The sequence below is a fragment of the Ambystoma mexicanum genome, chromosome 2p, assembly GCF_040938575.1.
Source record: "Ambystoma mexicanum isolate Mex_15411 chromosome 2p, UKY_AmexF1_1, whole genome shotgun sequence".
NCBI classification, from domain to species: domain Eukaryota; kingdom Metazoa; phylum Chordata; class Amphibia; order Caudata; family Ambystomatidae; genus Ambystoma; species Ambystoma mexicanum.
Window position 1 is genome coordinate 1,246,351,727 of NC_090923.1, and position 12,102 is coordinate 1,246,363,828.

At 47.3% G+C, this 12,102-nt stretch overlaps 1 protein-coding gene across 2 annotated transcripts in view; it reads right to left on the bottom strand.

The window, feature by feature from the left end:
• Nucleotides 1-12,102, bottom strand: part of LOC138567392 (E3 ubiquitin-protein ligase RNF216-like) — a 2,013,370-nt gene that overhangs the window by 959,555 nt on the left and 1,041,713 nt on the right. For both annotated transcript variants that reach the window (XM_069645556.1, XM_069645557.1), the window contains one exon: nucleotides 2,370-2,420. In XM_069645556.1, the coding sequence (XP_069501657.1) occupies nucleotides 2,370-2,420 (51 nt within the window). The remainder of the gene's footprint in view (nucleotides 1-2,369; nucleotides 2,421-12,102) is intronic.

A 12,102-nucleotide genomic window follows, 5' to 3' on the forward strand; every position in this document is an offset into this window, starting at 1 on the left:
TGGAGTATAGTGATGCCGCAGCAATCACCAAAGTGTGGCTGAGGATGGGCCGAAAGCAAGGGTTCATCCCCCTCCATCTGCCTGTACTTGCCTGTACTTGGCCTCAAGGCGTTGATTGACGTCTGGACCGAGTGGGGCTTGAGCCACCCCTTTTTGGCCAAGGCGACAACGTCCTTCTGCATCGGGATGCCCATTCTAACCATAGGGCGTAGCGTGAGGACCTGGTCAAGCACCCCCTCTGCTGGTTGCTCAACTTCGGGTTGATGAAGGCCCAAGTACTCTGCCAGCCCTGCAAGATGTTTGTGGAAGGTCTTGGCTGACTATGGTGTGTCAGGATCCTCCTCCTCATCCGTGTCCACCTGGGGGTCCGGTTGGTCCGGCGCCGGTGGGGAAGAAGGTTTTTTTCTGGTGAAAAAGGCCCCGTCCCTAGGAAGGGACGCCCATGCAGTTGAGGAAAGGGGACGTAAGAGTACAAGATCCAAATCATATAGTATACAAATACTCATTCTGTCAAGTATGACACAAGACACAGTGCCAAGACAGCATAGTAAAGTGCAAATGCATAGAGCAGCTTTAATCAACCGTATTACAATATCCGTAAGGCGTGATATGCTAAAATCCATATCAAGACACCAAACCCAAATAAATGACAAAAACTGATATGCAAGTGCAATAGATGTACTTGTAATGGATGTAGTCTACCACACCTGTAATGAATATATAAAAACAGTTATCAAGATTAAAAATAAAAGCAACATAATAATGAAGTGCCAATGCAAACACCAGCCATAAACCATCAGAGATAATTCAATATCTTAATCTCAAGCCGCATAATCATGAGTAAATGTATAGATAATGAATAGTTTGGTGAATAGAGAACCGCTTATATATTACATAATCATCATACGGAAAAAAAGTGCAAGTGCTTAAGCAAATTCAAATTCATGACACAAACAAATATATCAAAGCTCAATAGCCCACTGTGACACAGGGACAAACAATCGACCAACACTAGAAAAAAAGGTCAGTCCACAGACAGCAAAAAATAAACAACCAATGATAAACAAGAAAGTGAGCACAAATTCAAATCTCAATTACAGGTTAGCTAGTATATGCCAGCAAAATATAACAAAAAAAGACAATAAAAGCCATAAAAGTCATTAAAAAAAAAACACCAAAAAGAGTTGATAATTGATAGCAAAAAATGTTTACACTCCCAAAAAATTGTATAGTTCCTAGTCAACATTATGTCCATTTATAGATATATATATATATATACACACACACACAAATATGGCAGTGTTATTTACTTGGTAAAAGGTTTTTTTTCAATGTATGTCTTTGTATTTGTTGACAGGAATACAATGCCCACCCAAGTGTGTCTCCAACTTTCTTGTTGCTCTGAGGAAGGCTCGCTGTGGGAATTATGTTTGGCCAGTTTAAGCCGAAACTTGAGTTGGCACTGTGTTTTGTGGAAATATATTCTTTCAATCTGTGGGGGATAGAGGATGGTATATTGTAGACGCCTGTATAGGTGCTAGGTCAATACATGTGTGGCCCACGCCGTATCCTCTGGTAGGGTTTGTGGATTGGCTCTCTTCCCTTTATGGTCTCAATTTGCTTCAGTTTGCTCACCTAGTGTATAGGTTTCTATTGGCATTTAGTTGGTGGAGAGCTCTTTCGGAGCTGCTATTTTTGGCCCTTTTGAGCTGGGTATTGTTTGGGTGTCTTCGGTGTCATGTGTGGCACCAGTTCCTTTATAGATGTGTGTATTATGTGTTCTTGTTTCATTTTTAATATGCTTTCTCGAATTTAAAAACAAATATTTGGCACTATATTTAATTAAATCAAATTTTCTACCAAAACAAAAATGTTTGAAAAATCGTGCACATTCCAGACCTGTACTGACCTTTTTTTCTGCATGGACAGATTTATAAGCAGCGTTGATTTGAAAAGGACCACAGTGTTGTTTGCCAAGTGCCTTATACAAATGTGTTACTTTAATTTAAATATAGCTTACAAAACATGCTCCGCATAGGGTTTATTGCCCACAGAATCCACCCCTATCCAATGTATGGCGACCAACTACATACATATTTCTGATGAAGTCCAAAGAGATTGAAATAAAACAGTTGCTCAACCTACTCTGCTACATAGGGTTGGTTAAGGCTGTTTTGCAGTGGCATTCCCTTGTCAAGAGGAAGTTGTTCAAGCGACCAAAGGCCCGCCCCTTCCTGACCATGTGTAGCCCATTTATCTCCATTTTTGTTTTGTCTAATGTGTAAATATAGGGACTAAAGTTGTCAAGACAAAAAAAATCAGCCATACAAGGCTAAAAGTTATCAATACTAGTATTGTGAGACACTTACCTTTTGATACTGCTCCTCATTCATTTGTAGGGCAAGAAGGAAATCGGCATGCTGGAATGAAAAAGCACAAATTCAGTGATTTGTATTTAAAAATAGACAAGTATTCTCTTGCACCAAACAGTTTTCACATTTTATTTTAAGGTTAATATAGTCTTTCAAATTAAATGCAGCACACATTTAACTGGTCCTCTAGACGCAAGCAGTTCTCCGTTCGATGCCGTTATTTTCATTGCAACTTTGGGAAAACCTCAGTTTTGTACAGTAGTACATGCAGTATTGCAGTCTCTTTAAAGTGGCCTGGCTGATTGACCGCTGAACTTGTCCGAGTGTTATTTTATCTGGTGTTTGAAGGGCAGCAGAAAGTGGAGTCTGCATAAATTGCTGGGACTTGGCCCCAATGGTATCGTATGTAAGCTAAGCTTCAGTTCCCCAGCCTACAAAAGCAAGGAACACTTCGGCAAATAGCAGTGAGTGCAAGAAGAATTAACACGTTACATACCATAGTGGCTCTTGTAGTCCTGGATCTAGCCCATCTTGTTGCAGGGGTGGTTTTATGGCATTTTCACAGCATTTTTTTTGTTTTGAGGGAAGGTCCCCGCATACCCTTAACAAGCTCCACTAAAACCTTAAAAATATATATTTTTTAAATTGCTAACCCGTTCTGCTGCCCTCTATTCCCCCCCCCCCACCCTGCCCCCCACCCCCTGGATCCGAAAAGGCAGTGAAAAATGGAACATGGCTGTTTCACCAAATACAGTGAAACGGCTGCAAGAGGTGGGCGGGTACTGTACTACTGTAGAGGCCCATTTCACTCCCACATTCAGGCAGTGGTGATGTGCACAATAGAAAAGACTAACAGCGAGGGGCGTGGCTTAGAGCCGCCATGACTGGTTCGGTTTCCTAGGAGCTCCGGCACGGCCCGAGGCGCCAACGCAACCTTCGCCACGCCTACACCCCGTTATGGCTTGAAAACAGCTGATGCCGCTCATGAACTGCCACGGCACCTATCATCTGACCGGGTTCACTCCCCAAGCCCGATTCAGTCGTGTACGGCCCGTTCTCCTCCTGGAGACCGATCGGATCCAAGAAGGCGGCTTCGGTGCGATCGCCGGAGGCCTCCCCAGAGGGGGGAGGAGCAGGCTCACATCCGTGATTGAGGGCGCCTGACAACCCCCAGCTCGACTCCCCGCCTGTCGGACCCGCACTTGAATGCACCTGCACATTGAGCCCGGCTGCCGCAGACCCTGACCACCGACACAGCATTCGCCACACAGCAGACGCGGCGGACCCTTGGTGAGGCATCCGAGCTCCTGCGGCCGTCCTGGCAGTGGTCCGCTGCGTCAAGGGTCCTCACCCTGCCTCCCGCAACTACGTACTGTGGACACGAGCCCCGACACCGACCGGGGGACCTGCTCCGGAGGAGTTACTCCCCGCCAGTCACGGGGCCCAGTGCTCCCTCCTCCCTACTGGTCTTAACGCTCTCGGCTCCCCTCTACAAGCACCAATCTCAGCCGACAGCGGCCGGAGCCCTGAGCGGGGGTCCCCGCTGGGTCTCACCTCACTATCCTGGTCCTGACCCGGAGCCCTGTCCCGGCACTCTGATCCGCATCCAACGGCACTACAGGAGGCTCCCGCACCACACAAGAGCCATCAACTCTCGGCTGCAGCTGCGATCCTGGGGCTGGGGTTTCCGGGCCTCCCACGCTGGCCCACAGCATCACCTGCAAGATCTCAACATCTCAACTCTCACGATCACCTCTCTCATAACAGACCGTACGAGGTAAGGAGCGGGGGGGAGTGTGTGGATACACTGCGATCACAACCCAACCTCCCAATCTATCCAGGCTGCGATCCACCTCTCCCACCGGCTTCCCCGGATAGACTGCACTGAACCCATCCACCTCTCGGGTGCTCAGACACCGTGCTCACTGCTTCTCTCCCCTGATCACCAGGGGCCCAAAATTGCAGGCCTGGTGACTCCTTGGGCACATCTGAGTGCGGAAAACCCCTGCTTGCCTCGGCTCCCACACAGCTGCCCTCCTGACTCTGGGCTCTGCTTGGCCCGACACGTTACCGGAGCCCCGAACCTCGTCCCGGGCAAAGTCCACACCTACTGCTCCCTTTCGGATACTCCTTATCGCAGATCCCTTCCCGCTCAGCATGTCCAAGCACAACAAAGCATCCAAGCAAGCGGACATTGTCGCCATGATGGCCATCTCAGGAGCCGAAAAACCCAAAAAGGGGGACCCCTCTGAGGAACCTACCAACAGCACCATAACTACAGCCCCCACGTCACATCCAGAGCCCACTCAACTGGTCATGAAAACCGACCTACAAGACCTCCTAACAGTTCTAACCAAAGAAATATACAAAAGCACAGAAGAGGTCACAAAGAAAATCACGATCCTGGATAAGCGCTTGGGCGAGATAGAACTCTGAATGGCCGAACTGGAATCCGAGGTCTGCGACCAAAGATTCGAAGGGGAAATCAGACAGGGATCGAATTGCGGCCCTGGAGGCAAAATATAACCTTCTAGAAGCTAAACAGGAAGATGCCGAAAATCGCTCACGGAGGAACAACATCCGCCTGAGAGGCATCCCCGCCTCAATCACAGACGCAGACCTAGGACTCTATGTCTCCGACCTCTTTAGGTTCGTAATCACCCTCCCAGATGCCTCCCCCATGGAACTGGATCGAGTACATAGAACATCCCCTAGACGGGAATCCAACTTTCCTCCAGATGTCCTGGCCAGGGTCCACTTCTTTCAGCTAAAAGAAGAAATCATGCGGGAGGCAAGACAGATGCGACAGATAACTTTCAGGGGCGCCACAATATCTTTCTACCAGGACTTGGCTCCCTCCACGCTACAGAAGCGGAATATCATGCGCCCATTAACGGAATGGTTACTTGAGAAACAAACCCCATACCAATGGGGATTCCCTGCATCAGTAAGATTCAAATGGAACGGATCTCAGAGGCAAATCAGCACAATGAAAAAAGCCACAAAACTCATGGGCCTGGCGGGTTCGGAAGGCGAATCCGGCTCGGAAGAACCGAATCAACCTCAGCAGAACAAACCCTCAACAGTGGAATGGGCTAAAGCGGGCAGACGTCGCAGACTTCGAGGACCTCCGAAGAAAGACAGCAATCCGGGTTGACCACCCGGGAATAGCTTGGCAACTCCTCAGCTCTCCGGCTTTCTGTGCACCGCATCTGCAGCTCACCACGCACAAATCGAGGGTCCCAGCTCGACCCATCGAAGTCTGTAACAAGATTCCAGGAGGGAGGCAGCAAGCCAAGAACAATGTATGCGGGCTCACAGACACGACGGGAGACTCACTCGAGCTCCAGCTTATTTCTCATCAGCGGCCCAGTTGGCCATAGTTTGGCGCCTTGGGGCCACCAGTTCCCCGGTGGCAGTGGGATGACCGTTCTCCCACATACTTTTGTTTTTGGGGGGAGGGGTGGGAGGAGGGGGGGATCTTACTGATCAAAGGCCAGGGAGGGGGTTCTTCACTCTCTCGGACACCGGCCTTGCACACAAGACAACAGAACAACGTAAAATTATCAACATCTCATCGAGCCCGAAGCAACAATCGCTCTTCAGCATCTCTTCATCAGTCCCTCGATCCCGAGGGGGGAGCACGGCCAATGGCATTCCCATCACCAAAGAGGAATACCAATGTCTGCAGCCAATGACATAATAATCCTCACCTGGAATGTCCAGGGGCTAAATTCGCCACGCAAACGCAAATCGGTGGAACATAGACTGGGCCAATTGTCAGGAGACATTATACTACTTCAAGAAACCCACTTGCTGCAAGAAGATGAAGCCCAGGTCCGATTTAACAAATACACAAAAAGATATTTCACTTCCTCCGGGCTACAGAAAAGAGGGGTTGCAATCCTCCTAAGTGACAAAATCACATTATCGAAACTTACCATAAAAAGGGATCCAGAGGGGCGCTTCCTTCTCTTAAAGGGCTTTCTCGAAGAACTCCCAATCTCCATTGCCTCAATCTATGCCCCCAACGTAGCTCAAGCTAAGTTCATAACAAACCTATCGTCCACCATCACAGCATTCCGTGAAGGGCACCTCATCATTGGTGGGGACTTCAACAGCATACCAAACCCACAAATGGACAAGACTCTCGCCCCCACAAACACAGACTTTACGCACGCCCTGGCCATAGCTAAACTACTCAGAGAAACAGAGACGGTCGATGCCTGGAGACTACTCACCGATAACACGCAAGACTACACCCATTATTCTTCAGTCCACAAAGGATTCTCGAGAATAGATCTCATACTAATCTCTGGAAATATATTCCCCTGCCTCAGCAAAGCAGAAATCCACACTGAGATGATATCGGATCACGCCCCAGTCTCGACTACTCTGTCCATTTCAGGACAAAAGCACCCAGTCCAAAGACATTGGAAGATCAACGACTCACTATTATTAGACATTTGTATCAGAACAGAAATCGAAGAAACCATCTCTAACTACTTCCAAGAAAACACAACCGAGGACTCCCCCATCAATATCATCTGGGATGCCATGAAAGCTGTGGTCAGAGGTGTGCTAATCAGCGCAGGGACTGAACAGAGAAGAATCTCAAATATCATTTTGGCCAAACTGGAGGACAAAGTAAAACATCTGGACAACGAACTGAAATGACAATACTCCAGGAAATCAGAAAGAGAGCTGAGGAAAGCCAAAACGGCACTGGAGATGCACTGCGCCGATCGCACGGCCAAATCTCTAGCGTTTACTTGGCAATTTTACTACAGTAGAAGTAATAAGGCAAATAAAGTGCTAGCGCAAAAACTAAAAAAGCTCCGCTCCCGGAACAACATCCTGAGTCTAAAGGGGGAAGACAGCCGTCTGCACTACATCGAGGCAGGCAAACTCGAAGTATTACTCAAGCACCATAACTCTATCATGGCTGGGGATCCCACCACACTGGATAATCTTCCAGAATACCTGTGCACTACACCCTCCACTGACCCTTCCCAGCTGGAAGCTTTAGAATCCCATATCACGAGCGAAGAAATCATGGAAGTAATTAAAAACCTAAAGAACACCGTGCCGGGCCCTGACGGCCTATCAGCGAACTTCTATAAAAAATTAGCCAGAATTCTAGCACCACACATGGCCTCCCTTTTCAATTCTTTCCTACTCTCGAAATCAGTCACCGGCTCAATGGCAGAATCAATTACGGTGTTGCTGCACAAACACGGGAAAGACCCTAAAATGGCCACCTCATACCGTCCAATCTCACTCCTCAATAACGATAGCAAAATCTTCGCCAAAATACTGGCTACCAGGCTGGGCCCGATCCTACCATCCTTGATCGATCGTGATCAAACAGGCTTCATACCAGGGAGAGCGACCCATGATAACATCAGAAGAACGATAAATATCATCGAGAGCGCCCATAGACTACAACTGGGAATGGCGGTCATCTCCTTGGATGCCCACAAAGCCTTTGATTTGGTTGATTGGGGATATATTCGGGCTGTTCTCAAACACCTCGGCTTCGGTCCAAACTTCATCACTTGGGCAATGGCAAACTATCAGTTCCCCACCACGCAATTACGAATCAATGGCTCTAGGTCTGAGACAATCCACATATCCAGAGGCACTAGACAGGGCTGTCCACTCTCACCCCTTATATTCGCTGTATCCATGGAGCCCTTCGCAGCTAAAATCAGACAAAATCTGAGAATAAAAGGGGTATTCGAGGGAGAACAGGAATACAAAATAGCATTATATGCTGACGATGTGTTAGTAACCGCATCCAATCTTGCAGAATCCTTGGGCGCCCTGTGGGAGGAGATCACAGCATTCGGGAGGCTATCTGGGTTCAGGGTTAATCTCAATAAATCCACCGCCCTCGCAGTCAACCTAACTAAACAGGAAAGGGCTTCATTCAGCCCCCTCATGCCGATCCCATGGTCTTCAGGCCCAATCACTTACATAGAGTCCAGATTCTCAATGACCCGCGACGCTTATACTCCAGCAATTTCCCGAGCCTGATCAGAGAGCTTCAGGAGGATCTGAAAAGGTGGAAACCGCAGGAGATCTCTTGGTTCGGTCGAATTACCGCCGTCAAAATGAACCTACTCCCTATACGGCTATATCACTGCACAGCACTAGCAACCCAGATCCCCGGCCCAGCACTAATGGAGCTACAAAAGAAAATCCAAGAATTCGTATGGGGGGGGGGAGAAGCCCTGCATCAACAAACACATAATGAGGGGGAGAGCGCAGGGGGGGTTGGGAGTCCCTGACTTGGCTAGATACACCATGGTGGCGCAGCTATCCCACGCATTCGCCTGGGTCCAAGAATCAGACCCACCGAAATGGACGAATATCGAGGAAGCCTGGTGCCCTGTCCCACCCCCTGCCCTACCACATCTGCCCAACCTATCAGCCCCATCCACAAGCAGCCCACTAACCGCAACCAGCACTACAGCTAGATGCTGGAAGGCCGCAGCCCGCAGATGGGGGATCCGTTGCTCTCTGGGTCCCCTCACCCCCATCTGGTTGAACCCAGACTTTTCTCCAGGCTTGTCCCCGCAGAACTTCCATGCATGGAGGGAGGGCGGCCTACGAACAACCGGTGACTTCCTCGAGGCAGGTACGCCCATCACATTTGAGAGATGCAAAATTAAATTTGGGGTGAACGAGCGAGAGAGATTCCACTACGCTCAAATCCGACATTGGCGATCTCATAGAGAGACTAGAGAGAAATGCTCCAGAGAACTAACAGTATTGGAATTATCCCTCACAACCCCAACTATCAAAGGCAGAACCTCGATTCTTTACCGACTCCTAGATAGGGCCGACCCATCCACAAAAGAAAGGTACATGCTTGAATGGGAAAAGGACCTGGGCAGGGAATTCGATATTGAAAACTGGGGGAAAATCTGGACTAGGCTGCACAAAAGTTCGCAATGCATCACAAACAGGGAGGGGGGGCTACAAACGTTGCTACAGGTACAATATAACCTCTGCTCAAATCAACAAGGCCAACACGAACATCTCTGGTTCATGCTGGCGCGGGTGTGAGACTCCAGGCTCCCTATTTCACATGGTCTGGTCGGCCCGAAAGCCGAGCGATACTGGAGAGAAATAAACACATCAAAGACATCTCCGGCCTATCCATTCCCTGGGACCCTGGAATTATTTTATTGGGCGATACTGGCGAGGGCGCTCTCCCACTCTCGGGCCTCATCCCCCCCCGGCTGTGCTCTCACCTCCTCCTAGCGGCGAAAATCGCTATGGCCAGGGTTTGGAAAGACAAAGATGGGCCCTCAGTGGCACTCTGGTGGGCGAAATGCCGGGACATAGCAGTCGCAGAAAAAATCACCACAATCCGTTCCGGCTCTCTGAACAGAGCCTTAAATATATGGGACCCATTCATGGACTATGCTGCCAGATATCCGGCCCTCACCAGAAGGCCCCCATTAAGCAGATGGCTGCAAATGACCCCACTACACTAATCACCAATTAGTGCCCACCACAACAGGGCCCGCCGAAACCCCCCCTTGGCTATCCTGAACATTTCGGCCCTCGAATGTGATCACTCACCGGACCTAACAAGAGACATTGGCATGCTCCTTGATCAAGATTGTTGTTCTGTTGTTTTGATTCATGATATAATGATGTAGTGCTTACCTATGAAAACCCAATAAAATGTTGTTATGAAAAAAAAAAAAAAAAAAGACTAACAGCGTATCCATGGACGCCAGTATTGTTTTAAAACATAAAACAGGGGCGCACATGCTCTGTCACACCTACTCCCAGTTCACACAATCATAGGTCTCTGGCTTTGCCCACCAGTCAATTCTGCCAGTGTAGGGCTTTAATTTACACTTATCAGGAGGAAGAAGTGCCGATTGTAAGGATTAGGGTGCGCTGGGCTAGGAGTACAGGCGTTAAACGTAAATCCCATTCCTAATAGACTATTTTTAGGCAATTGCAAATATTTCTTTCTGTAATACATGCTTCTGGGCACCTAGTAATGAATGCATATTAAAAGATGTGTTTTACCTTTAAGTTCGGCTTCAGATAAAGCCGTAATCTTGTTGGAGATTCTTACTATGGCACTATTCTGATGGTACCATTTATCAGAACATATCAGTGCAGCTGTGTGCACGGAAGCAGGGGTTGCCCACGGTTTCCTTTCTTTCGTTGGGTGTATTTTTACCCATGTTAATGTTTGGAGTAATACAGGCTTGTGCAGTGCTCATATATAGGACTGCTACGCTGTAAATATTTTTCTCCAGCACTGGCATCATTTACACCGGCTTGGAAAATAACTGTAAATCGTCCCCGATGAAACAAAAGCCTCAATCCTATACCAAGAAACTGTGTATATATATATATATATATATATATATATATATATATATATATATATATATATATATATATATATATATATATATATATATATATATATATATATATATATATATATATATATATATATATATATATATATATATATAATGCATCACAATGATATCCCTTCTGCACGACCCCCTTGTCAAAATCTACAAACACTGTAAGAATAGAAGAATGTGTTATTATTTCACAAAATGGTCCGGATACCCAAACCTCCTCAGTTATGTACAAACACCCAGTGCCCCTGGCCTCCTACTATGTGCTTCTCTAGGGGTAATGTAAATAGAGCAATACCAAGTCCTTATGCCATGACTAAACTGATGCTGCTAGAGTGCAAAGGAACACAAGCGCGACAGTATTGTGAGCTCATGTAAATTGCTTAAAGAGATACATAGAATGCAATCAAATGTGAATGTACGAGTTTAACATGTATTACTGCTGTCAACCATATTGGTCTGTTGTTCCTGCGTGTTCCCTAATGCTACCTCACGTATCGTGTTTACCATATAATGCAAGAGCTGCTATTTTTGCAAATACTCACCCTGTAGTGATTAATAGAAACGTTGGTATAGTTAACATATTTGAAATGACTATGTAAAGGTGCAAACGATGTAGACGTGTAACCCTTTAGAAAATCAATAAGCATTATACATTATACGAATCCCTTTGTTTTCAATATAATTTGCAGCATACGAGAAGAGTATCATCGTGGGCATATCCAAGGTCACTTCCCCTCCCTTCCCATTGAAGCCTGCCAGAGAAAGCAAAGGCCCGAGCTACACCGCCTCACCTCCCCCAATTCGGCTGGAGCCGCTTCAAGCATTCATGTTTTCCAGCAGCTCACATGGCCACAGCCAGCCATCTGAATTATTTACAACCTAGCAGTAAAACCTGGCCATAACCAAAGGCCAGAGGTGCCCCCTCATAGGTCCCACGGCCCACCAGTTCACCCCAGATTAATGGCGCTTGAAAAATAAGACACCCAGTATTGCACCAACATTGTGTAAAAGCATCTGTCATTACTTCTAACGAGACCTAAAACTCACACAGCTCACCCCGTGCCCTGAGACCCGACCCCATGACCCATGATACCTAGTCAACAGGAAAACAGGAAAACAGTAACCATGTATTGATGTATCGTCAAAGTATTCCACCCAATGTGCATTCCTCCTGTGTTGTATTAACCTGTAGAATAACCTATTGTAGGATTTACAGGACAACTGACATTGCAGTATTGAATGAATGGGGTGTGCATGGCCATTAGGGCAGAAAGCCAAGAAAGACGTCCATCAATGACACTGACCACGCCTGGCCT